The sequence below is a fragment of the Clupea harengus genome, chromosome 10 (assembly GCF_900700415.2).
Source record: "Clupea harengus chromosome 10, Ch_v2.0.2, whole genome shotgun sequence".
Lineage (NCBI taxonomy): Eukaryota > Metazoa > Chordata > Actinopteri > Clupeiformes > Clupeidae > Clupea > Clupea harengus.
In genome coordinates this window covers 19,700,529-19,728,465 of record NC_045161.1, presented here as the reverse complement: position 1 = coordinate 19,728,465, position 27,937 = coordinate 19,700,529, and the positions used below count along the sequence as shown (strand labels likewise).

General features: G+C 46.8%; 2 protein-coding genes across 5 annotated transcripts in view; one reads left to right on the top strand and one right to left on the bottom strand.

Moving 5' to 3' along the window:
* Positions 1–6,876, top strand: part of rfx2 (regulatory factor X, 2 (influences HLA class II expression)) — a 43,816-nt gene extending 36,940 nt beyond the window's left edge. For all 4 annotated transcript variants that reach the window (XM_031574313.2, XM_042708903.1, XM_012828253.3 and 1 more), the window contains 3 exons: positions 3,538–3,691; positions 4,052–4,094; positions 4,203–6,876. In XM_031574313.2, the coding sequence (XP_031430173.1) occupies positions 3,538–3,691; positions 4,052–4,094; positions 4,203–4,324 (319 nt within the window). In that variant the 3' untranslated portion in view covers positions 4,325–6,876. The remainder of the gene's footprint in view (positions 1–3,537; positions 3,692–4,051; positions 4,095–4,202) is intronic.
* A 691-nt stretch (positions 6,877–7,567) lies between these two features.
* Positions 7,568–27,937, bottom strand: part of fcho1 (FCH and mu domain containing endocytic adaptor 1) — a 45,696-nt gene continuing 25,326 nt past the window's right edge. The window contains exons 6-27 of the mRNA XM_031574311.1: positions 27,910–27,937; positions 27,404–27,508; positions 26,429–26,527; positions 26,201–26,297; positions 25,895–26,012; positions 25,109–25,133; positions 23,810–23,870; positions 22,499–22,680; positions 22,138–22,162; positions 21,733–21,792; positions 20,674–20,725; positions 19,945–20,063; positions 18,314–19,465; positions 17,293–17,399; positions 16,719–16,833; positions 16,145–16,259; positions 15,683–15,838; positions 14,758–14,890; positions 13,742–13,938; positions 13,033–13,097; positions 12,461–12,628; positions 7,568–7,644 (exon numbers count right to left, since the gene is read on the bottom strand). The exon at positions 27,910–27,937 is cut by the window's right edge and continues 125 nt beyond it. Of these exons, the coding sequence (XP_031430171.1) occupies positions 7,616–7,644; positions 12,461–12,628; positions 13,033–13,097; positions 13,742–13,938; positions 14,758–14,890; positions 15,683–15,838; positions 16,145–16,259; positions 16,719–16,833; positions 17,293–17,399; positions 18,314–19,465; positions 19,945–20,063; positions 20,674–20,725; positions 21,733–21,792; positions 22,138–22,162; positions 22,499–22,680; positions 23,810–23,870; positions 25,109–25,133; positions 25,895–26,012; positions 26,201–26,297; positions 26,429–26,527; positions 27,404–27,508; positions 27,910–27,937 (3,208 nt within the window). The 3' untranslated portion in view covers positions 7,568–7,615. The remainder of the gene's footprint in view (positions 7,645–12,460; positions 12,629–13,032; positions 13,098–13,741; positions 13,939–14,757; positions 14,891–15,682; positions 15,839–16,144; positions 16,260–16,718; positions 16,834–17,292; positions 17,400–18,313; positions 19,466–19,944; positions 20,064–20,673; positions 20,726–21,732; positions 21,793–22,137; positions 22,163–22,498; positions 22,681–23,809; positions 23,871–25,108; positions 25,134–25,894; positions 26,013–26,200; positions 26,298–26,428; positions 26,528–27,403; positions 27,509–27,909) is intronic.

Here is a 27,937-nt window from a genome sequence, read left to right as displayed (position 1 = left end):
ACTTTCTCAGAATAAATGATAATGGGGAAGTAAACCCAAATATTCTATGGGACACTTTAAAGGCAGTTGTCAGGGGCAAACTGATATCTCTTAGCGCAGCTATGAAGAAGGCAAAAGAAAATAGACTTAATCAACTTGAAAAAAAACTGGGTGAACTAGAAAAAAGGCACAGTGAGAATCAGAGCGAACAGATAATGTGTGAAATTAAAGAAATCAGAAATCATATATCAAATTGCTATAAGGACGAGTTAGACAAAAAATATAAATACTTAAAACAATCATATTATGAAGTAGGTCCCAGAGCTACAAAGTTATTGGCAAAGAGAATACGGAAAAAACAGGTTTCACAATCAGTCTATAAAATTTTGGACACAGGAACAGGACAAACGTATAACAATTTGGATGAAATTGATGCTGCATTCCAAACATACTACAGGAAGCTGTACTCCCAAACAAAACAAGATTGTAAAGAGAATATAAAAAAAAAATTTAAACTCATTGGACCTGCCCTCAATCGGTGACAATCAAAATGACTGTTTAACCTCAGTGATCTCAAGGAAAGAACTAGAGGATGCGTTGCATAAATTAAAAAATAATACAACCCCTGGGACCGACGGCCTGCCCACGGAATGGTACAAAACATTTGGGGAACACCTGATTCCAGTTCTCTTAAGATCTTTCAACTGGACTCTTGAGGAAGGCTCGATCCCCCCTTCATGGAATGAGGCAATTATTTCTGTCATCCCAAAAGAGGGAAAGGATAAAATGTTGTGTAGCTCCTACAGACCAATCTCAATTCTAAATCAGGATTATAAACTTTATTCATCTATTATAGCGAAGAGATTAGATTCCTTTATTCCTGATCTGATTGACAATGACCAAACAGGATTTGTTAGGGGGCGCCAAACGCAAGATAATATCAGGCGATCACTTCATATAATACACAATATTAGAGAAAGTAAAATGGGTGCTGCATTAATAAGTCTTGATGCCGAGAAAGCTTTTGATTGTGTCAGTTGGGAATATCTGTTTTTGGTCCTGGAAAGGTTTGGCTTCACTAAAAATTCAATTGATATTTTTAGAACTTTATATTCTGCCCCAACAGCAAGAGTTAAAATAAACGGTCGATTAACCAATCGCATCAACCTGGAAAGGTCTACACGTCAGGGGTGCCCTCTTTCCCCAACCCTTTTTGCGCTTTACATTGAACCATTGGCACAAGCTATAAGAGAAAATGATGATATCCATGGAATTGATGTAAACGGGAAAGAGCATAAAATGGCATTATATGCCGATGATATTTTGTTGTATGTTGCAGATCCAGATAGGTCTCTCCACGCACTTTTGGATCTCCTTGTGACATTTGGCAATCTTTCAGGGTATAAACTTAACATACAAAAAACACAAATATTAGTATTTAACTACAGACCATCAGTAGATCTTGAACAGAGGCTGACCATTGACTGGTCTCAAAAAGCAATTAAATATTTGGGGGTTTGGTTAACCCATTGTCCTAAAGACCTGTATAAAAGAAACTATGAAGAAGTGAGCAAGAAAATTAAGGAAGATCTTAACCACTGGTCAACATTTTTGATAAGCTTCAGTTCAAGAATTGAGACCATCAAAATGGTTGTTATGCCTAAATTGTTATACCTATTCATGTCATTACCAGTTAAAATTCCAATCTGTCAATTTAATGAATGGAACAAGCAAATATCTAGATTTATATGGAACGGAAAGAAACCAAGGATTAGATTTAATACATTAACCATTGATAAGGCTAGAGGTGGAATGTCCCTGCCAAATCTCAGGGATTATTACTTGGCGGCCCTGGTGGCGGTCATTCTTTGGTGTGACAGTGGATATGATGCAGGATGGAAGGAGATGGAGAGGAAGTGTGGAGATATCCCAATACAAGCAATGATTGGTGACCGAAAATTAGCTACAACTCATCAGGAGGACTTGAATCCTTTAGTCTCCTTTACCCTGTCCATATGGTTTGATGTTATCAAACAATTAAATCTATCCACACAGATAAAAAAACTGAGATGGGTCGCATGGATTCCAGGTTTAAATTTTGGATGAAGAGGAATCACAGCTTTTTGCAGATTGATACAAAACAATAGATTACACAGTTTTCAGACAATAAGAGAAAAATACAATTTAGAAAAACAAGATTTTTTTCAGATATTTACAGCTGCGCCAATACTTTTTAAAAGAAATGGGTAAAAAAGAAGCAAATACTGTGCCGAATGACATAATACAGTTGATCACACAGACTTACACCATTGGCTCTAAGTCAGTGATTTCAAGACTCTACCAGGGAATAGTTAAGGGAAGAGGCAGTTCCACAAATTACATCAGAGAAAAATGGGAAAAAGAAATAAAGGAAAGAATATCCCCCCAACAATGGGAGAATATATGTGAAAATATGTCTTCGACTACCTGCTCATCTTATTGGCGTGAATTTTGTTGGAAAAACCTTGTCCGTTTTTTTTATCACACCTAAATTAAAATCTCATCAAACATCACTGACACACACATGTTGGAGGGGTTGTGGGGAAGTGGATGCAAATCACTACCACATTTTTTGGGCCTGCCCGAAGATTGATAAGTTCTGGGAGAATGTTTGGGAAACTATACAACAAATTTTAGATTTACAAATTCCAGGATCATGTCTATCACTTTATTTGGGCGATATGCCAGAAGAACTTACTAGAAATGATAAATACCTGTTGAAAATATTTACGGCGGCAGCAAAGAAAGCAATCACACGTAAATGGTTACAGACCGACTCACCTACTGTGGATAATTGGTTGGATATTATTAAGGAGATCCATGAGATGGAGAGACTAACCTTTCTATTGCGTTTGAGAAATGACTTGTATATCGGAAGATGGACAAAATGGAATCTGTATATGTTTAAGTAGGGTTGTGATTATTGATTGACTTTTGATATAATTTGCCATTTCATTTTCCTTTCTGCTGCTGTATATTATATGAATATATGTCTGGGAATGCTGTAGCGCATGTCACAATAATATGTTGTACAAAATTAATGTTGTCGTGCCGACACTTAACCTTGTACTTGTATGGTTGTTCAGTACCATTGTCTTTCACAGAAAAACTCAATAAAATCTAAGTAACAAAAAAAAAAGATAGGGCAAAACCGTTCAGGAATTGCTTCTGTAATAGGAAGATTCCTGTCTGTGAAATGTAACTTATCTTCCTCAAATTGTATTTTTCTGTAAAGGTTCTCCAACTGCAAACGTTGCATAGCAACCATGCCATTTTAAAGGGGTATGAAATTGGGGCTAGCAACTTTCTTAGTGGATAAATGTTTCCAAGCAGAAAATAACCAATTTGTGTGCTAAAAGGTTTTTTATCTGAAATGACTAGCACTTAGACTCTTCAACTCCACCTCTGAAGGCCATGGACTTGTTTCTGTGGTTCTCCGCCAACTTCCCTTTCCTTTACCTTTCCCTTCCTGTCCGACTCCCCTGTGTGCTTACCTCCCTTCCTCCTCCTCCTCCCTAGCTCCATGGTGATCAGGGACCTGACCCTGCGCAGTGCTGCCAGCTTCGGTTCCTTCCACCTCATCCGCCTGCTCTACGACGAGTACATGTTCTACCTGGTGGAGCACCGCATTGCCCAGGCAACCGGGGAGACGCCTATTGCTGTGATGGGAGAAGTGAGTACAGCCTTGGTGAACGGGTCACACTGGCGTTTAGTTCTTCAGAAAGACACTGCCCCATGTTGAAGTAGTAGACCTAGGGTATTGGGCATCGCATAAGCTGCTCCTGTAGCATAATCAGAGGCTGCTTCCCCTATAGCATAATCAGAGGCTGCTGACCCTGTAGCATAATCAGCTCCATCAGAGGCTCCTGTAGCATAATCAGCTCCATCAGAGGCTGCTGCCCCTGTAGCATAATCAGAGGCCCCTGTAGCATAATCAGAGGCTGCTGCCCCTGTAGCATAATCAGAGGCTGCTGCCCCTGTAGCATAATCAGAGGCTGCTAACTTACATGCTCTTCCTCTTTTAACCCCCCAGTTCAGTGACCTCAACTCCATGATGCCTGTGCTGATGGATAAAGGTGAGCCCCTCCACTGATCTGTGTGTGTGTAGTGCTGTTTCTCCTCTGGTGAGTGTGCCTGAGTGTAACCCCACTCCCCTCCCCTCTCCTCTCTGCACCCCCTCTCAGACGCCTCCTTCTCAGATGACATGAGCGACATGGGCAGCGACGGTGACGTGTCGCGAGGGCCCAGCGAGCCAGCGGTGAAGAGGGAGAGGATCGAGCTCAACCACTCACTGCAGGAGATCTGAGCTGCTCCTTCACACACTCACTCACACACACACACACACTTACAGCGACCAACTGTCCCGCCTGTGTGTGTGTGTGTGTGTGTGTGTTCTAATAGGCCCTCACACCCTAGGACTGTGAGGATGGCATAGGGTGTGTGTCACTCGGTTATGTGTGCGTGTGTGTGTGTGTGTGTGGTGTTCTCACAGAATCGAGCTGTGGGAGAGGGGAGGCTGTGTGTGGTTCTAGTTTCTCTCTGTGCTCTTGCCCGCCCCTCTTCCGACTCCTGCCCGTGTTTGTGACTGTGAATCTATAGTATGTGTATGAGTGACGTCACTCTTGTTATAGCTGTGCCATAGCTAGTGTTTATTCCAGTGCCTTAGATTTGAAAAGGAAAAAAAAAAAGTCTGATTAAAACCAACCTAACACACACACACACACACACACACACACACCACACGCACACACGCACACACACACTCACTCACTACTGGAGAAACTCCAGCCTCCTCCCCCCTCCCCTCCCCTCCCAGTGGTGCCTCTTAATGCAGTATGATTGTATGTTTCATAACCTCAAGAGAGAACGCTTTTCTAAAGCACTTTCTAGATCTGTAGGAGGAAGAGACTTAAGACTAACTCACTCCTGTAGCTGAACACATGTCCGTGCGACTCGTCAGCCCAAAGCATGCCTCATGCCGTCCCCCCTTCCCCCTCCCAGCCAGCAGAGGGCGCTCTCTTACTCAGAGCCTCTGCTGCGCTGACTGCAGTATGGATCCCTCGGCCATATGGGCACACCCACACAGACGCTGAGGCTGGGACAGTTCTGGGCCCAGTCATGTCCACACCTGTTCCAGGGTCAGTGAATGTGCGGGAATCTCTTTTGACAGTTCAGCCCCGTCTATTTTTATTCCCCCTTTTTAAATCTACTTTCCTCTGTCCCCCTCTGATTTTAAAGTATGTTTTATATTTGCATATGTATTTAAAAGAAAAAGTACATATGGCCTCAGCTATGATGTCATCGGCCTGATTGCTTCAGAAATGTGACTGCCAACGTAGAATGGTTACAGAAACACTGAAAGAAAAATCAGGCCTGTTGTACAATGCACATTTCAAGGAATTGCAGTTACTATTCCAGTTGGCCTTACACACCCATGTTCAGCCGTGTTGCATTACGTTTGTGTTGGTGTGTACATTTTTAAATGATTTTAGTGACTGGACAGACAGTGATTATCAGTGAATCTGTTCAGAGTACCATGATGTGTAAATATGTGACGCACCTGTAAGTCCTTGCTGGAGGCGTCCCCTCAGGAGGCCCTTTGGACGCCCACGTTTAGTCCAGTCCAGTCTTGCATTCAGTGCAGTTTCACATACCGACTCGGACCCATTCAGGCCCGGCTCTGTTCTGGAGTCGGCCCTGGTCTGAGGGGGGAGCGAGCCTCTGCCTTGTGAGGCGGGACTCCCGGTGTGGCTCCACTTCACCGCAGTAGCAGCATGGAATGCCATGGATGCGCACGCACACCTCCTGGGCTTGTGATTATGGTTCTGGTGGTAACCCTCGAGTAAAGAGGACCTCGGAGTTAAGTGACGATCGAAGCTGCGCCCCCTAGTGGTGGCGCTGCGAAAGGTGTAAATCACACAAATATTTACATGTACGTGTCCGTTTTTACCCCAGCATAATCCTGGGCAGATCGCCTTTTTAATAATATAATTTTTAAACAGCTGACTTCTTAGCTACACTGAAACCCCTGATGTATTTTAGTCAGTTTTAAAGTGGAATCCAGACGTTTAATTAGACGTATTGAGGAGAAGGAAAAAAAAAAAAAAGGAAAAAAAAGCTCCTTGAGCATCTTGATGGTTTTTTGCAGTTGAGTTTTAAGACCTGTTGAATGTTTCTAGTGCTCCCAGTCCAGTGGCTTGGGCGGTCCTCCCTCGGACCCCTTGAGATGGTCGTGAGCTGGAGACCAGTGTTCTGTTCCCATAGTTACCAACCCAGCTTTACTAGTAAGAAAAGATGAGATTCCTGATCTGTGGAACTCTTTCAGTCTGGTCTGTGAATATTTGACCCGTTGGCTTCTTCTTCTTCTTCTTCTCTCAGTGTCTCTCCGCCCCACATGCTAACTCAGCCCTGTGTCCTTCCACGTTCACCCTTGCGTTCCGCATATTTATTAGCGCTGGTTTTACACGTAGGGATGCCCGACACTACACGTCCTTTCGGCCCATTCCAATAGTTGTATGATGTTTTAAGTCCTGAACTAAAGATTTGGTAAAAGCTTTTCTTAGTCCATGTTTTTAACTTGTGCCTGTCACAGTAACTTGCCTTTAGAGTATTTGGGGAAGGTCTTTTCTGTGTCATTGTTTTTTTTGTAACGCTGTTTAGACTTCTGGTTGAGGATTATTTTTATTGGACTAGATCTGATTCTTCTCACAAGTATATTGATACTTTATTTTTGTGTATTTTTAAACCTGTTCTTGAATTCTTTACCTGGCCTGAGAACAGAAAGACTCTGTAACAAACTGCATAGTTGAATTGTATTTTGTACCGGTTAAAAAAACACAAATAAACTGGTGTACGGCGCATGTTGCTCTGCTTGTTTTTCATCCTGGATCATCAATAACTAGTCACACATTGTTTATGGAGAAGCATTGAAGTTTATAAATATATTTAAATGTACATAGAAAGAAACGGCACTAACAGTGCAAATAACTCAGCCGTACTGACTGATAAAACTAGCCCCCCACCACAAAACCCCTCCGTACTGATGCACACACAAGCAGGTTTCCATGACGATATCAATCTAAAACTATAAAACATGTATTATGTGCGCTCACAAAGTTGTTGTTTTTTTCCTTCACAAAATCCCACATGCTTTTATTTTTCATCTTTTTTTTGTTGTTTTGTTTTTGGTCTTGCATGGCAAAGCGAGACTTATTTCACGGCCTACAGAACAGACGAAGAAAGGCTTCTGGAGTCAGAGCAGTGCAGTGCTGGGCTGTATTCTACCACAAGTACAAATCTCAGATCGCAATCCAAAAAAAGGGGAAAAGGAGTCAGGGATAGAAAAGGCCAGGTCAGAGCTCAACTTGGTCCTCCATAGCAGCAAGGCCTTTTGGATCCATCGTTTTAGGTAAGTGCACGCTCTCCTGCCAGAGTGTGTGTGTTCTCCTGCGGGAGTGTGTGTGTTCTCCCCTCACCTCTCTACGGTGTGTAGACTTGGCTCAGTGGGCTAAAAGTGCAAACTGTACGCCAGTAGTAGTAGTAGTAGACCCCCGCCCCCCCCCCCCCCCCTGTCAATCAGCAGGGTGTCGTGGCTCCTTCACAGAGAGCAGCCCGCCATGTACTTCCCTGTGCAGGAGGAACACAACAGAGAAAAGAGGGAGAAAGGAAAATCAATTATCCACAGTTTGCCAAAAGATAACAATGCAGTTGAGTTTGTGCTCCTGACATGGAGCCCAGCTGGTAGAGTAAGGTTCCCATCAAACCTCGGTCATCAGTGTGATGCCCGCCTCCACCCACATATGAACATGTACACCTGCTCTGTAACTAAACACACACTGATGAACATGTACACCTGCTCTATAAACACACACACACTGATGAACATGTACACCTGCTCTGTAAACACACACACACTGATGAACATGTACACCTGCTCTGTAAACACACACTGATGAACATGTACACCTGCTCTATAAACACACACTGATGAACATGTACACCTGCTCTGTAGCTAAACACACACACTGATGAACATGTACACCTGCTCTGTAACTAAACACACACACACTGATGAACATGTACACCTGCTCTGTAAACACACACTGATGAACATGTACACCTGCTCTGTAAACACACACACACACACACACACTGATGAACATGTACACCTGCTCTGTAAACACACACTGATGAACATGTACACCTGCTCTGTAACTAAACACACACACACTGATGAACATGTACACCTGCTCTGTAGCTAAACACACACTGATGAACATGTACACCTGCTCTATAAACACACACACACACTGATGAACATGTACACCTGCTCTGTAACTAAACACACACACACTGATGAACATGTACACCTGCTCTATAAACACACACACTCTGATGAACATGTACACCTGCTCTGTAACTAAACACACACACACTGATGAACATGTACACCTGCTCTGTAAACACACACTGATGAACATGTACACCTGCTCTATAAACACACACTGATGAACATGTACACCTGCTCTATAAACACACACTGATGAACATGTACACCTGCTCTATAAACACACACACTCTGATGAACATGTACACCTGCTCTGTAACTAAACACACACACACTGATGAACATGTACACCTGCTCTGTAAACACACACTGATGAACATGTACACCTGCTCTATAAACACACACTGATGAACATGTACACCTGCTCTATAAACACACACTGATGAACATGTACACCTGCTCTATAAACACACACACTCTGATGAACATGTACACCTGCTCTGTAACTAAACACACACACACTGATGAACATGTACACCTGCTCTATAAACACACACACTCTGATGAACATGTACACCTGCTCTGTAAACACACACACACACTGATGAACATGTACACCTGCTCTATAAACACACACACACACTGATGAACATGTACACCTGCTCTGTAAACACACACTGATGAACATGTACACCTGCTCTGTAACTAAACACACACACACTGATGAACATGTACACCTGCTCTGTAGCTAAACACACACTGATGAACATGTACACCTGCTCTATAAACACACACACTGATGAACATGTACACCTGCTCTGTAACTAAACACACACACACTGATGAACATGTACACCTGCTCTGTAAACACACACTGATGAACATGTACACCTGCTCTGTAACTAAACACACACACACTGATGAACATGTACACCTGCTCTGTAGCTAAACACACACTGATGAACATGTACACCTGCTCTATAAACACACACACACTGATGAACATGTACACCTGCTCTGTAGCTAAACACACACTGATGAACATGTACACCTGCTCTATAAATACACACACACTGATGAACATGTACACCTGCTCTATAAACACACACACACACTGATGAACATGTACACCTGCTCTGTAACTAAACACACACACACTGATGAACATGTACACCTGCTCTATAAACACACACACACTGATGAACATGTACACCTGCTCTGTAAACACACACTGATGAACATGTACACCTGCTCTGTAAACACACACACACACACACACACACACACACTGATGAACATGTTCATCAGTGTGTGTTTATAGAGCAGGTGTACATGTTCATCAGTGTGTGTTTATAGAGCAGGTGTACATGTACACCTGCTCTGTAAACACACACACACACACACACACACACACACACTGATGAACATGTACACTTGCTCTATAAACACACACACACTGATGAACATGTACACCTGCTCTATAACTAAACACACACCAGTGTTAATTTCGTTGACGAAAACTATGACGAAAAATATTCGTTAACGACCTTTTTCCCGGGACTAAGACGACGTGACGAAAACGGATCTTTATAAATAAAAACTATGACTAAATCTATTTTAACTTTCGTTGACGAGACGAGACGAAAATGTTGGTGGTTGACTAAGTCACAATTGTTTTTTTTTCTAAACTTGTATGCACATCATTGGTTGAATGTTGCCCGGTCCTGTATCTATCCCTCCTCAACTCCCTGAGATGCCCCGACATGCAAGTGACGCCCTAACAGACGTTATGATGGCTGAAGTTCAAGCACTCGGTACTGGAAGAAAAATAAGAATAGATATCTGGACAGTCTTTAATTATAACTTGACAGAAAATAAAACACAATGCACCGCAATAACCGGAGAGAAAACTTGTGGCTTCAAAATAGGTGGGAAGAACACAACAAGAGGCACCTGAAAGCGCACAAGACAACCCTGCTATTTATGCCAAGGTAAATGAGCTAGTAACTGTCAATGATAATTAGCTAATGTTAACTAGTTATTAGAATATATTAGCCAACGTTAAGTTAACTTCAAAAGGGCAGTCGAGTGTATATGTTGTGTCAGCTTGTACAACTAGCTAGTCATTTTCGATTGAAACCTCCCGTTTGGCTTGGCAAATGAGTTCCAAAACGTTTAGGTAGCTAACGTTAGCTAACTATGAGGTAGCATAGCTAAGTTATACTAACTATCGATTGCTAGCTAAGTTATACTAGCTATCGATAACTAGCTAGTAAACGCATTGCAGAATGGACTATAGGACAGGCCACGCATGACATTAATCAAGAAAAAAATAAATGAATACGTGATTGGTTTACATATCCTTGTCTTTTTATGCAATTGTTATTATCATTGGCATTACTTTCAACTCTCAAACTATCTGTCTAGCTAAATATGTTGGTTATCAGATTGCACAGCAATTCATATGGAGGATATGTGGTTGATTTAACTAAGGCCAGGTAGGCATAGTAGTTGTATTGTGTTATCACATAATTTGAATCTTCAAAATCTAGACTTGATATTCTCTTATATTTTAATGATAATACTGTTAATTAAGTATTGCCTTCAAATTATTATTTACGTTGAATTCATTGGAATTCAGCTGTAGGCATATACTAGGAGATCTGTATTTTAGAGACTAATTGCATCCACAGTTTAAGTACTGCAAGCTTGACTATTATGCAGTTGTAGACACAACACAAGGGGTCCCCGCGCCTGAGAAGGGAAGTAAAGGAGTTTAATGTGGCTATAAGATGGACTTTTAAATGTGACTAAAACTAGACTAAAATGTAATGAGACTTCGTCGACTAAAACTAGACTAAAATGTTCTGAGTTTTCGTCGACGAAAACTAGACTAAAACTAAGGAGGATAAAAATGACTAAAAGTGACTAAAACTAATATGCATTTTCGTCTAAAGACTAAGACTAAGACTAAATCTAAAATAGCTGCCAAAATTAACACTGACACACACACTGATGAACATGAACACCTGCTCTATAAACACACACACACACACTGATGAACATGTACACCTGCTCTATAAACACACACACACTGATGAACATGTACACCTGCTCTATAAACACACACACACTGATGAACATATACACCTGCTCTATAACTAAACACACACTGATGAACATGTACACCTGCTCTATAAACACACACACTGATGAACATGTACACCTGCTCTGTAACTAAACACACACACACTGATGAACATGTACACCTGCTCTGTAAACACACACTGATGAACATGTACACCTGCTCTGTAACTAAACACACACACACTGATGAACATGTACACCTGCTCTATAAACACACACACTCTGATGAACATGTACACCTGCTCTGTAACTAAACACACACACACTGATGAACATGTACACCTGCTCAGTAAACACACACTGATGAACATGTACACCTGCTCTATAAACACACACTGATGAACATGTACACCTGCTCTGTAACTAAACACACACACACTGATGAACATGTACACCTGCTCTATAAACACACACACTCTGATGAACATGTACACCTGCTCTGTAACTAAACACACACACACTGATGAACATGTACACCTGCTCTATAACTAAACACACACTGATGAACATGTACACCTGCTCTGTAAACACACACACTGATGAACATGTACACCTGCTCTGTAACTAAACACACACACACTGATGAACATGTACACCTGCTCTGTAACTAAACACACACACTGATGAACATGTACACCTGCTCTGTAACTAAACACACACACACTGATGAACATGTACACCTGCTCTATAAACACACACACACACACTGATGAACATGTACACCTGCTCTATAAACACACACTGATGAACATGTACACCTGCTCTGTAGCTAAACACACACTGATGAACATGTACACTTGCTCTATAAACACACACACACACACACACACACACACACACACACACACTGATGAACATGTACACCTGCTCTGTAAACACACACACACACACACACACTGATGAACATTTACACCTGCTCTATAAACACACACACACTGATGAACATGTACACCTGCTCTATAAACACACACTGATGAACATGTACACCTGCTCGGTAACCGCACCCACCTGTGGCAAAGCGCTTCTTCACCAGAGACATGCGGTACTGGGTGCCCACCAGCTCCAGGTCCATGCCCGACAGCGACGCCCCGCACCCCACAAACTGCACTGCCAAGCTGGGCGGGGGCCCACGCGGCGCCTCCAGGCACTGCCAGCTAGCACACAGCGTGCCAGAGCCTAAGACGGGGAATAAAGCAGTCAGCTGTTATCCGCTTTGCCAGCCAACAACAGGAGCCCTTGGCAACATGACACACCAAGCCAACTTTAAAGTATTAATAGAAACATTGTCAAATAAGATTTTGTGTTTGTACATTTACATTTTGGAAATCCAATGACAAATATATAGGTTAAAGGGTATACCTGTAGACTGTAGAGTATATGAATGACCATCTCTGTTTACCATGTAAATATATACAATTACTCAACATCAAATCAAATAAAAAGACTAAAATCTTTGGCTGTGAGCGTCCTCCTGGCTGCAACCACCTGCTTGGACATCTTTCTTATGCCTACTGATGAACAGTTTAATTTATCAGGCTGAAGATCAATGATGTTGGTCTGATGCAAGACATGGCAGTTACCTTTGCTGTGATTGGTTGGGGAAAGGTTGGGCAACTTCCACAACAGGCGTCTCTCCTCCGCATTCCTGGGAAGACAAATAGGAAAATCAGTCATCCGCTCTCAGCCAATCAAACCCCATCCCTATTAATGAGTGAAATGGGGATGGTGTCAATCTGTCTGTCTCTCTCTGGTTTGTCTATGTGTGTTTGTCAACAAGACAGTGGACTGCCTGTTTAAGTCTTTGTTTACCCGTCTGTCACGTCTCTGCCAGCTGTCTCTGTCCGTCTGTCTGTGCGTCTGTCTGCAGCTCACCAGGATGCAGGCGGGTTGGCACTGCAGGTCTATCAGCCTGTACAGTTCCTACTATTTGTGTCTGTCTGTCCATCAATCACCAGTCTGTCTGTCTGTCTGTCTGTCTGTCTGTCTGTCTGTCTGTCTGTCTCCAGTATATCTGTCTGTCTGTCCATCAATCACCAGTATATCTGTCTGTCTGTCTGTCTGTCCATCAATCACCAGTATAACTGTCTGTCTGTCTGTCTGTCCATCAATCACCAGTATATCTGTCTGTCTGTCCATCAATCACCAGTATGTCTGTCTGTCTGTCTGTCCATCTGTCCATCAATCACCTGTCTGTCTGTCTGTCTGTCTGTCTGTCAATCACCAGTATATCTGTCTGTCTGTCTATCTGTCCATCATTCACCAGTCTGTCTGTCTGTCTGTCTGTCTCACCAGGATGCGGCCGGTTGGCACTGCAGGTCTGTGGCCGTGTGGTCCAGTGGCAGCAGCACCTGCACGGCCGTGAGCTGGGCGGCGGGGGCGGTTGCCGGGCAGCAGTGGTAGTCGAGGGAGATGCGGGTGACGGTGCCGCTGCGCTGGCACTCGGCGGACAGCAGAAGCGGGGCACGCCCGGGGTCCTGAGACGACACCTGGCACACCAATCACACAAGGGCTCACTTAGCCTGGCCAATGACAGCACACCTCCATTTGCTCACGAGAACGAGAGACATTTCAGTATGAACATGTGAGAGCCATACGACACTAAATACTCTTTTTTACTTTGAATTCTATGGCATCGTGACCACACCACTCCCAACACTGTTACCAATTCAAACACACTGATGGGATATTCCAGTTAAACAAACACAAGAGCACACGTTTTTGCCAAGGTCTTACAAACACTCTGGTCTTCCTCACACACACACTGGTCTTCCTCACACTCACACTCACACACACACACACACACACTGGTCTTCCTCACACACACACACTGGTCTTACACACACACACACACTGGTCTTCCTCACACACACACACACACTGGTCTTCCTCACACACACACACACACACACACACACACTGTGGTCTTCCTCTCACACACTGGTCTTTCTCTCACACACACACACACTGTGGTCTTCCTCTCACACTGGTCTTCCTCACACACACACACACACACACACACTGGTCTTCCTCTCACTCACACACACACACACACACACACTGGTCTTCCTCTCACACACACACACACTGGTCTTCCTCACACACACACACACACACACACTGGTCTTCCTCACACACACACACACACTGTGGTCTTCCTCACACACACACACACACACACACACTGTGGTCTTCCTCACACACACTGGTCTTCCTCTCTCTCACACACACACACACACACACACTGGTCTTCCTCACACACACACACACACACACAGGTCTTCCTCTCACACACTGGTCTTCCTCACCTGATATTTAAGTAAGGCCACGTTGTAGTAGGAGGCCTGGGGGTTAAGCTCCGCCTCCCTCTGCAGGTGAAAGGTCAAGGCCTGCATGTTGAACCAGAAGTCTCTGAAGTCGGGGTCTGTCTGGGAGGGGTCACTAGCAGAGAGGGACGCAGAGAGACAGAGAGCCTGAGGTTCACACACACCCACAACTCACTTCCAGGACACGCACACACTCCCACACACACACACACACACACACACACACACACACACACACACACACACACCCCGACATGTACAGAAGCATGAAACTATTGAATCTTCTGTTGTACAGAGAGAGGAAGGCTATTGAATCTTCCAGTGGGTTTGCTGTAGGCAGGTTTTGTCCTTCTGAAAGGAATCCTGAGAGCAGCAGTGTGTGTGTGTGTGTGTGTGTGTGTGTTTGTCAGTGGGTTTGCTGTAGGCAGGTTTGCCCCCAATGTCCTTCTGAAAGGAATCCTCTGCGCAGCCTTACATCTGCAGTGTGCACGCTGCATACTACAGAGCGCAGATACACACAGTGTGCACGCTGCATACTACAGATACACACGGGAGGACACAGTGTGCACGCTGCATACTACAGATACACACGGGAGGACACAGTGTGCACGCTGCATACTACAGAGCACACACACACGGGAGGACACAGTGTGCACGCTGCATACTACAGAGGACAGATACACACAGGAGGACACAGTGTGCACGCTGCATACTACAGAACACAGATACACACGGGAGGAACAGGGGTTTGGCTATTAAACAACGGTTTCCAGGGTTAATTAAGGACAGTGAACACATTGCCTGGGGTTGCCCAATCTGGCTCTGTGTGTGTGTGTGTGTGTGTGTGTGTGTGTGTGTGTGTGTGTGTGTGTGTGTGTGTGTGTGTGTGTGTGTGTGTGTGTGTTACCTGTAGAGCAGCTTCTGGTTGGGAAGGAAGTGGTCGAGGCGTGAGATGTTGAGCAGGCGGAAGCTGAGCACGGGAGCGTTGGGGTTGGCCGTGAACAAGCGTGTTATCCCAGCAGGAAAGGACATGGTCAGGTCCCCCGTGATCTTCACCAGGCATCTGGAGGCGAGAGAGAGAGAGAGACACACACACACACACACACACACACTTGAGTCATCAAACCGCTAAAACAGTGAAACTTGTTCTCTGACTGTGCTGGGCTGATCTGAGTAACTCAGTGACTGCTGGTAAGGGGGAGGGATGTGTGTGTGTGTGTGTGTGTGTGTGTGTGTGTGTGTGTGTGAGTGTGTGTACAAACTGAGTTGGACTACTTTAAGGTACTGATGCATTGATGTATTGTGTCACTTTTACTAATGTGTATGTGCACATGTGTGTGTGTGTGTGTGTGCGTGTGTGTGCACTGACCGATTGTGTTGTCCTCCTTTGAAGTAAGCATTGATGTATTCTGTGATGGCTGCGGCTACTGGCCAGGCCTCCTGTGTGCTGAAGGAGATGGGACTCGGGCCGCGAGACAGACCCACTGCAGAGAGGAGGGGAGAGAGTCATCATGGTGTGTGTGTGTGTGTAAGAGAGAGAGAGAGACAGACCCACTGCAGAGAGGAGGGGAGAGAGTCATCATGTGTGTGTGTGTGTGTGTGTGTGTGTGTGAGAGAGAGATAAACCCACTGCAGAGAGGAAGAGAGAGAGTCATCATGGTCTGTGTGTGTGTGTTTGTGTGTGTGTATCCGTCTCTCTCACCTCTTGCAGGGCTGGGTGCTCTGGTCTGTGTGTGTATCCGTCTCTCTCACCTCTTGCGGGGCTTGTCTGTCTGTCTGTCTGTCTGTCTGTCTGTCTGTCTGTCTGTCTGTCTGTCTGTCTGTCTGTCTGTCTGTCTGTCTGTCTGTCTGTCTGTCTGTCTGTCCGTCCGTCTCTCTCACCTCTTGCGGGGCTGGGTGCTCTGGTCTGTGTGTGTGTGTGTGTGTATCTCCGTCTCTCTCACCTCTTGCGGGGCTGGGTGCTCTGGTCTGGCCCCCCCATTCGCTGGGGCTGGAGGAGGAGGAGGAGGTGAGGGAGGGGCTGGGGTCGGGGAGCGGCGAGGAGCACAGTGACCTGGACTGAGAGGCACACACACACACACACACACACACGTCAGGAGCAGGCTAGGAGAGCACACACACACACACACGTCAGGAGCAGGCTAGGGGCACCGGTGACCAGTGACGGTTACCTTATTGGTGGGGGAGGGGTGCACTTGTGTGTGTGTGTGTGTTTGTGTGTGTGTGTGTATTTGTGTGTTCCCCCCCGTGGTTGTAAGTATTTCACTGCTACGACTAACACACACAGTCAAAATGGAAAAGATCAAGCAGAGAAACAACTGGATATTTAATTGTTGAGGTAACGGCACAAACAGATTTGATGGGGAAGCTAAGCTTGTGTTGGGTTTGCTCATGTGCTGGTGATATTTGGTGGTGCGTTAAGCATAGTAGGAGTGTGTGGGTTAGTGTAAAAAGAGTGTGTTTGGGCTTTGGTCAGTAGTGTGTGTGTGTGTGTGTGTGTGTGTGTGGAGTACTCACGCGCTCACAGCCACCCCGCGGCCCAGAAGTCCTCTTGGGTCGGACCTGATGAGGAGGAGCCGCCACCAACAGCTCTGAGCTATTCTGCCTGACACTGTGCTGGGCACCTGAGAGAGAGAGAGAGAGGGGGGAGTGAGAGAGAGAGAGACAGAAAGGGAGAGAGAGAGAAAGAAAGAAAGAAAGAAAGAGAGAGAGAGAGAGAGAGAGAAAATAATTAAGAGAGACAGAAGGAGAAAGAGTCTGTAAAGAATTCAGCATGCAAATTTGACAGTAGGAGTGCCGAAATATCATGTTATCAATTTTCTTTTTTGTTGTTTTTTTTTTCTTTTCATTTGTCTGATTCAATAACGATCTGTAAAATAATGGATCGAAACCTTTAGGCTAATATACAGTATATATTGTTCCTGTTTTCTAGGTTCATTTCTGCCATGGTTAAACATAGCCTGACACCTGGATTTCCTTTAATACAACAATCACCAGTGCTCCATTGCATGTCGAGCTCTTTTTTATAAGCAAAAACCTGTTGTTACATCCTTTGGAGCTTTCGAAACATCTCTCCAAATATGGAAAATTGCTACACAATACTTCATACATAATTCCTATCGATATTGAATCTGAATCGGATTGAATCGTACTGAACTGAATCGTAATCAAATAAAATCGTGCCATCTGTGCCAATACCCTGCCCTATTTGACAGTCATGTGTGTGAGAGGAGTGTGGTGCTGTCCAGTCTCTCCAGTAGGGGGCGCTGTGTACCTGTGTGAGGGGCGCTGTGTACCTGTGTGAGGGCCGCTGTGTACCTGTGTGTCTCTCCAGCAGGAGGCGATGTGTACCTGTGTGAGGGCCACTGTGTACCTGTGTGAGGGCCGCTGTGTACCTGTGTGAGGGCCGCTGTGTACCTGTGTGAGGGCCGCTGTGTACCTGTGTGTCTCTCCAGCAGGAGGCGCTGTGTACCTGTGTGAGGGCCGCTGTATACCTGTGTGAGGGCCGCTGTGTACCTGTGTGAGGGCCGCTGTGTACCTGTGTGAGGGCCGCGGCTGCAGGGCGGCTGACTCATGTCCAGACAGTCCTGGTCCTTATCCGTGGAGAAGCACAGGTCCTCCTGCGGCCCAGAATGCCGTGTGAGGGGGGGCCCGTTCCGGCGTGACTCTTCCTCACCGCCCCCCCCTCCTCTCTGCTTGACCCCCCTGCAGCCCTCCGGCCCCCCTGGCGCCCCCTGGTGGCCACAGCTGAAGGGGTTGTGCCCCGAGCCCCAGTGGTGTAGCTCCTTCTTGGCGCCGGGGGGGTTGGGGGCCCTGGGGATGGAGGCGGTGGAGGGGGCGGCGGGAGGCTTACCGTTACCACTCGGGCCGTGGACCACAGTGGTGGCTACCACGGCAGCGGCCAAAGACGCCTGGTGAGTGGGGCTGCCAATCATGGTGATGGCAAAGGGATTGTCCAATGGGGGCTCCAGAGGGGGCGGGGCACTGCGGTCTCGTTTCCTGTCCTTACGCGAGTAGGAGGAGGAAGAGGAGGTGGAGGACGGGGGAGGAAGAGTCCTGGTGCCGTCTTTGCTAAGGGGGATGGAGAAGGGCTCTGGGGCGTGGCTCTTTCGGGAGAGGTGGGGGTGAGGGCCGGCGGCAGGGTGGGGGTGGGGGTGAGGTGCAGGGTGGGGGTGAGGGGCGGAGTGGGTGTGAGAGGCGCGGGCAGGGTTGGGTGCCGGGGCCCAGGCGTCCTGCTGCTGGAGTGGGTGCGCCAGCGCCTCCTGGTGGTTGGGTGGCTGAAACGCGGCCAGGAAGGGGTCCTCTGGGGGGATGTGCTTACAGTTCCACACGGGCGTCTCCATGTCGGGCAGCGCCATCGAGCGCGAGAACGGCGGGAAGCTGAAGGCGCTGCCCTCCACCTCGGGGGGCACGCAAGGCGAGTGGGACACCCCCCCCCACACGATCCCCGATACCTCGTCCGGCGTGAGGGAAGGCAGGGCGGGGGAGGGGTCCCTGAAAGCGGAGAGGAAGGGGTCAGGGGCGCGGCGGAGAGAAGACGCTTCTTTACCCAGTTGAGAAGGGGCCGCCGGGGGCCACGCCGCCCAACCGCTGGGCTCCGGGGACGGCCCCAGGGGCTGATGGGAAGGCGAGTCCAGACCAGAGTCTTCCACGTTCTCAGGAGAGGAGGAGTCAGAGGAAAAGGCAGCATCTGAAAACAAAAAGGGTCAGAATTAACCATCTGAAAACAAAAAGGTTCAGAATTAACCATCTGGAAAACAAAAAGGGTCAGAATTAACCATCTGAAAACAAAAAGGTTTAGAATTAACTATCTGGAAACAAAAAGGTTTAGAATAAACCATCTGAAAACAAAAAGGTTTAGAATGAACCATCTGAAAACAAAGAGAAACCCTTCTGTGTGAAGTTATCTCTAATAGCTTCACAGGATGTCAAATACCTTATGACACACCGTCTCAGGAGACAGCGGAGCTTACATGGTGACATTTAGAAATACATGTTTAACATGATTGATATGTCTTATGTGACCCTTTCTGCATTTCCAGTGAAGACAGCACTGCCGAATCAGAGTATCTTATTTGGAGTCATCACGGTGTGTGTTTGTGTGTGTGGAGATGTGAGTTGTGAGGTGTGAGAATGGGAGTTAATCAAAGTGATCTGAAGCAGACTTACATTCAGACGCTCCGAAGGCACTCTGGAGCTGCTCCCGCCCGGTGAAGCTGCTGGATGTGAAGGCCGACTCCAGCGGGGGACCAAACAAGGCATCAGGACCCGACGCTGAGGAGGTCAACCTGGGGCGGAGGAGGAGGAGGAGGAGGACACCACTTAAGTGTGTGTGTGTGTGTGTGTGTGACCTGGGGCGGAGGAGGAGGAGGACACCACTTAAGTGTGTGTGTGTGTGTGTGTGTGTGTGTGTGTGTGTGACCTGGGGCGGAGGAGGAGGACACCACTTAAGTGTGTGTGTGTGTGTGTGTGTGTGTGTGTGTGTGTGTGTGTGTGTGTGTGTGTGTGTGACCTGGGGCGGAGGAGGAGGAGGAGGACACCACTTAAGTGTGTGTGTGTGTGTGTGACCTGGGGCGGAGGAGGAGGAGGAGGAGGAGGACACCACTTAAGTGTGTGTGTGTGTGTGTGTGTGACCTGGGGCGGAGGAGGAGGAGGAGGACACCACTTAAGTGTGTGTGTGTGTGTGTGTGTGTGTGTGTGTGTGTGTGTGTGTGTGTGTGTGTGTGTGTGTGTGTGTGTGTGTGTGTGTGACCTGGCGGAGGAGGAGGAGGAGGACACCACTTCACATGCCTGTCCCTCTGAGCATGGCAGGGCTCATCCATTTAAGTGTGTGTTTTCCAAGGTAGAGGAATGTGTGTGTGTGTGTGTGTGTGTGTGTGTGTGTTCCCTCTGACTCACCTGCTGGGATCAGGACTGGACGTAGATCTGCGCAGACCTCTCTGCTCCCCCTCTATACGAGAGATACACACAAATATGATTGAACACACACACACACACACACACACACACACACACACACACACACACACATTAAGAGCTAACTGCCCTGAACCTATGCACCTCAAACTGCACAAATGCATTTTCAGTATTGGGTGGAGGTGGGGGGGTTATCTGACTGGACTGTCAGAAGCATACAGCAACAGGACCCCAACTCAGTGGAGTTCATCATCAATCTCCACTTATCTACCTCTCCTCCTCCTCCTCCCCCCCGCCCCCCCCTCCTCCTCCATCCCAGCCTGTGCTGACTCACATTTAGTCCTGCTCCTCCTCCTCAGCATCATCATCATCATCATCATGCTCCACCTTACTGTCTTTATCTCAGTCCACCTGGTCAGCAGCACCCCTGGCCTGATCTGCCTCATGGTTTTCCTTCATCCTCCTCTTCCTCATAATCATCTCCACCCACTGGTCCAGCCCCAGCCTGTTCCCCCCCCCTTCATCTGATGCCTGTCATTTTTTACCCATCATCTTTTTTTATCCTCTGTGTCAGGGGCAGCCGGGGTGAGTGTGTGTGTGTGTGTGTGTGTGTGTGTGTGTGTGTGTGTGTGTGGCTCCAGCCGCTACACAATCAACCTGTCTCATGGACGTGTGTGTGTGTGTGTGTGTGTGAGCTGGACATGGACGTGTGTGTGTGAGTAAGCTGGACATGGACGTGTGTGTGTGAGCTGGACATGGACGTGTGTGTGTGAGCCGGACGTGGACGTGTGTGTGTGTGTGTGTGTGAGCTGGATGTGGACGTGTGTGTGTGTGTGTGTGGGCTGGACATGGACGTGTGTGTGTGAGCTGGACGTGGACGTGTGTGTGTGAGCTGGACATGGACGTGTGTGTGTGAGCTGGACATGGACGTGTGTGTGTGAGCTGGACATGGACGTGTGTGTGTGAGCTGGACATGGACGTGTGTGTGAGAGCTGGACATGGAAGTGTGTGTGTGAGCCGGCAGGAAGTGACATCACTCACCCCTATGTGGGGCCACTTCTCCCTCCCCCTCTGAGCGCCCACCGGCCGTGCTGGAGTTCCCTGTTGGCACACACACACACACACACACACACACACACACACACACACACACACACACACACACACACACACACACACACACACACACACGCCACACACGCCGCGCACGCACACACACGACCATCAACAATACAAACACATCCTTGGCATATTAGTACATGCTGAACACACAACACACAAACATCATAGCTTCGCACACACGTGTATTTGTGCGCACACACACATCATAGCTTTGCACACATGCATATATGCGCACACACACACACACACACACATCATAGCTTTGCACACATGCATATATGCGCACACACACTCCAAACTAAACCACAAGAGGGCTAGACTTACGAGAGAGATGGCGTTTCACGGACACCTGTTAAAATAGGGAGAAAAAAACGACATAATAAGTCATACACACCTAAGAATGGTCAATCCAAGAATATCAGAACAGTATTCTGAACAGTACAATTTCAAAATGGTCAGATTGACTAGTGGCGTCAGCAGAGGAGTATTTCTGCATAATGATTCCATTGCCTGCTGTGAGGGACTCAAATGGCCTTCTGTCTCTGGCTCCAAACAGCCTCATTATGAGCCCGAAGGCACGCTAAAGTTCTCAAACGCAGCCATGTTGAAATGCATGCAATGAGCAACGAGAGCCTGGGTGCTTTCTGTTTCCTAGTCAGTGTTCCAGAGTGTTCCGCTGACATACCCCGGTGTTGGGGGGCAGAGAGAGAGCTCCCACTGTGGCCTTCAGCTCCAACTCGTGGGCCGCTGCGTTGCCACGGCTACTGCTGGCCACCGGCCGGATCTGGATGTTGAACTTCTTAGGCTCTTCGTCATCGAAGTCAGAGTCGCTGGAGTAGAAGTTGGTCTCCTTTTCAACTGAACAGCGTTGAGAGCTTAGAGTCAAGGAGAAGAGCACTGGCCAACAGAACTAGCCAACAGCACTAGCCAACAGCACTAGCTAAGCGCACTAGCCAACCGCATTAGCTAAGCGCACAAGCTAAGCGCACTAGCCAAGGGCACTAACCAAACAGCACTAGCCACACTGAGCTAACATACAAACAACCCTGGACTCAGTGTTTTACTGGGCACTGGAGAGAAATAAGGCTCACTCAGCTTAGGACAGGGATACAGCATGCCGCTTGGAAAAGGCCTCATCATCATCATCAGCTATCCCATAATCGTAATAGAAGTTATGATCATTGGCCTCTCTAACGCACTGTATCAGTATATTAACCATTTTAAATGCCTTTAGATCAACATTAAGGTCTGACATTATGTACATGACACAACTGTGAAAGATAGTTTAGTTTAGGTGAATTATAGTGATCATCATACATCTATGTTTATATGTTGTAATCTGTAAATCACTGAAATGGTTTAAAGAGAAAAACACATTAACCTCTCCTTCAAATCTCTTTTTCTCTCATTTAGCCTGTGTGCATGTGCGGTTATGAATAAGTGTGTGTGTGTATGTGAATGTGTGTGTGTGTGTGAATGTGTGTGCGTGCATTGTCAGCAAGTGTCTGTATGTTGGCATAGGTACAAGCAAGTAATATCTTATCAGAGTGCATTGCGTGCTGATTGGCCAAAAATATAACAAAGACAGGAAACGTGAGGCCAGCCTCGTCACCTTCGGTTTCGTTTACGATCACGCCTCACTTATTTCAGTATGTGTACCCTTCCAGAGGGGATCTCTGTTATGCAACTTTAAAGCAGGTTTTGTGAACTACAGAATCAAAGGTTTCTCACCCCAGTTCAACAATATTTGAAGATTAAACTGAAATAGTTTCAATAAAGGATAAATTGTGCTGTGTGTGGTGTGCTGTGTGTGCTGTGTGTGGTGTGTGTGGTGTGTGTGTGTTGTGTGCTGTGTGTGTGTGCTGTGCTGTCCTGTGTAAAGTGACTCAGCAGTGTGCCAGTGTCCAGCTGTGTGTGCTGTGTGTTGTGTGTGCTGTGTGCGCTGTGTGTGTGTGTGCTGTGTGTGTTTGCCAGTGTCCAGCAGGGTAAAGGATATCATTCTGATTCCCATCAGCTCTGATCACAAAGCCCTCCTCATCCACCTCCAGAGGAGAGTTCTGCTCCCACACAGAGAGAGGGATGAATAAAGAGAGAGAAGGACAGAAAGAGGGACAGATAGAGAGAGAAAGAGGGACAGAAAGAGAGAAAAAGAGGGACAGAAAGACAGAGAACAATCAAAAAAGAAGTTTAGAGTTAATCACATAAGGCAACACATTTTAATCTTATCCAAATAGATTATACACAACTACCGTCTCCGTTCCAATTGGCATTAACAACTGGAAGTTATACTGACATGTAATCAACCAAGTAACCATATCTGAGATCTCTGCACACGCTATTTTAAGCTTCTGCTGTCATAGCCACATAGCCACAGTAGCACCGTGACGAGCTGTGTGTGTGTGTGTGTGTGTGTGTGTGTGTGTGTGTGTGTGTGTGTGTGTGTGAGAGAGAAGCTGCTGTGGGAGTCCCTTGCTCTTACGTAAGGGTTGTTTATGTTTGTGTTTGTGTGTACTGAGCGGTTCCAGAAACATCCACCTGTTAAAAAGGGTCTGGCAGCCCAATGCTAAACTCCCACCGCATGAAGACCCTGCATTAGTGTGTGTGTGTGTGTGTGTGTGTGTGTGTGTGTGTGTGTGTGTGTGTATACTGAGCATGAGAGGTGCAGATCAAAATAAACTAGGTAACCAGACGCCATGAGACACGTCATTGTCACTCGTGCATAAACAAACACACTTGTTCACTCGCGCACACACACACACACACACACACACACACACACACACACACACACACACACACACACACACACACACACACACACACACACACACACACACACACACACACACACACACACACACACACACACACACACACACACACACACACACACACACACACACACACACACACACACACACGAGGATCCCAGGAATCAGCAAGTCTCATGTTCCTAGAAATAAGATGTCCATTGTGTGCTCGGAGTCCTGTTCACTTATCAGTAAGAGCAGATGTGCTGCTCACTCCGTGTGTGTGTGTGTGTGTGTGTGTGTGTCAGTGTGTGTGTGTGTGTGTGTGTGTGTGTGTGTGTGTGTGTGTGTGTGTGTGTGTGTGAGAAAGAGATAGTAACGGAAAGAGGAGAAAAAGGGAGGAGGGGGAGGTATGTAAAAGACAGACAGTAAGCGAGGGAGAAAGACAGGAGCGAGAGGGAGGTGTGTGTGTGTGTGTGTGTGTGTGTGTGTGTGTGTGTGTGTGTGTGTGTGTGTGTGTGTGTGTGTGTGTGTGAAGTACTCACTGGTGCCTCAGTGACTGCTGAATCCCTGTGAAAGACAAACATGAACTGAATTACTTCTTCAGTCTTCTCCAATCCTCGCATTGACACACATGATATACCAACACAAGCTCTTCACCTGGACACACGACCCCACTCCACTCCCTCATCAACATTCATGATATTCACAAAACAGCACTCTCTCTGACATGGAGTTGAGCTCCTTCACCCTCTCATTAACACACACATGATATAATAATTAACACAGGCCGCTCTCAAACACATGATATCATAATTAACACCGCCATACAATAATTAGCAGACTGGCCCGTCATACTGAGTCAAAGCTCATCGTCTCTAACACACGTGACGGAATATTTAACACGACGACATGCACAAGGTTCTTGATATTTGAGCTCAAGAGCCAATCGGAATATTTAACATGACTGCAGTTTCACATTGAAGTGGGCTACAAATCTCTTTCACTAAGACCCACACCATACAATATTCAGCAAAGGTGCTCTCTTACACGTGATATAATAACTAGCGATATTATAACTCCACACATGATATCATAACTAGCGATATTATAACTCCACACATGATATCATAACTAGCGATATTATAACTCCACACATGATATCATAACTAGCGATATTATAACTCCACACATGATATCATAACTAGCGATATTATAACTCCACACATGATATTATAACTCCACACATGATATTAGACATGATAGAATGGTCAGCACAGGCGTCTCTCTGACATGATAGAATGGTCAGCACAGGCGTCTCTCTCTCTTACGTGGAGTCGGGCTCCTTGTCTCTCTTGCTGAGGCCAGGGATGCGGAAGGCTTTCCCTCGACTCTTCTTCCCGATGTCCACAGTTACGGGCGACAGGTACTCCTCAAAACACACTGGAGCTGGAACAGAGGGAGCCACAGTGTTTAGCACGCACGCACGCACGCACGCACGCACGCGTGTGTGGTGTGTGTGGTGTGTGTGGTGTGTGTGGTGTGTGTGGTGTGTGTGGTGTGTGTGGTGCGTGGTGTGTGTGGTGTGTGTGGTGTGTGTGGTGTGTGTGGTGTGTGTGTGCAGAGACATGGGCTACCTGGCTTCTCCTTCCCTGTCCCTTTCTGGTCCGTGAACTTCTGGATAAGGTTCTCGATGCCAATGTTCTCCAGGTTCTGCTTAAACTCCTCACGGACCTACACACACACACACACACACACGAGAGAGAGCTTATCAGTCAGCAGAGGGGGAACACAGTCGCCTTGTCTAGTGGACTAGACACATACCTGTCCATGTGCGTCCTCTATACACTGGACTAGACACATACCTGTCCGACCTGCACGTGTGTGTCCTCTATGGAATGGGAATAGCCCTTAATCAGTTGCTTCATCTGCTTCAGGTGGACCTCCTCAATGTCCTGAAACTTCTGCAAGCACACACACACACACACACACAACCCTGCATTACTGGACATAAATATAATACTAGACGTCTTCACAATGTGTGTGTGTGTGTGTGTGTGTGTGTGTGTGTGTGTGTGTGTGTGTGGTGTGTGTGGTGTGTGTGGTGTGTGTGTCTGGACATAAATATAATACTAGACGTCTTCACAGTGCTGTCTGAAGAGGGTGTGGAGGATGTCTAAGAAATGTCAGTGCCATCTGCTTTGGCTGATTAAGAATGGTAGTGTGCCGGACCAGGGCCAGATGAGAGCCAGACCAGGGCCAGACCAGGGCCAGACCAGGGCCAGACCAGGGCCAGACTAGAGCCAAATCAGAGCAGTTTCAACAGTTTTCTAGAATGTGTGTTCAATGACTCAGGCTAAAGGATGCAAGTGGGTGGTGGGTTTTTTGCTAAAATTATTTTCTGCATGAAGTATGATGATGCTGAAAGATGTTTTTCAGGCAAACAGGGACCTTGCAGCATGAGTCAGCATCAAGCTCTCAGCCATCACAAACCCATTAGAAACGCCTCAGCTTTACCTCTGGGGAACTCTGCAACTTTCATTTGTGTCTCTCTGTGTGTGTGTGTGTGTGTGTGTGTCACACACACACACTCTGAATGCCTGCAGTGACGCAGCAGGCCCACCCACCCCCGTAGTGCGTCAAAAAAAGCTCACAGAACTCATAATTATAATGTCACTGTCTGTTCGCCGTTTCCTAGGAGACGGTTTCCAGGGAGCTGGCGGCTCGGCGCGGCGCGGGGAGTTGGGTGAATGAGTGTGGAGTTCAGACAGCACCTGAGCAGAGCCCACGGGTAATATAGCGGTGCTTTGGAGGAGCGCGCCAGACTCGGAGGAACTGACCTGCGCCGAGTCGCTCATCTTCTGCTCAAAGTCGCCGCCCACGCGGTTGAACTTCTCAATGGCGCCGGAGAACTGTTCCGCCGCCTTCTTCGACTTCTGCTCCGCCTGCACACCACAGGAAAGAACAGCAGAGAGAAAGGAAAAAAAAGAAAAGCGGAGAAAAGAAAAGAGAGCAAGAGACAGCAGGGAGGGAGTGGAGGGCAGAAAAGGGCTTTACTGGCTGTGCTTTAGCATGCAGCTTCATCCTCAGCTTGGCTCAATGGAACGCAGTAACACTGGGATTCTGGATTCGGTTTTTCATCAAGAGAGTTGTTTCAGAAAGACCAAATGTGTGAACATAATTAGACGACTGTAATACACAACAACACCACACGCACGCACGCACGCGTAAACAAACCACACACACATAAACATGCAAATCCATTTTGACACCCAAACGCACAGGCATCCTTAAGGACAGACAGACCCACTCTCTCACTCTCTCTCACGCTCACACACACACACACCTTCTCCAGCTCTTTCTGAGGTGCGCTC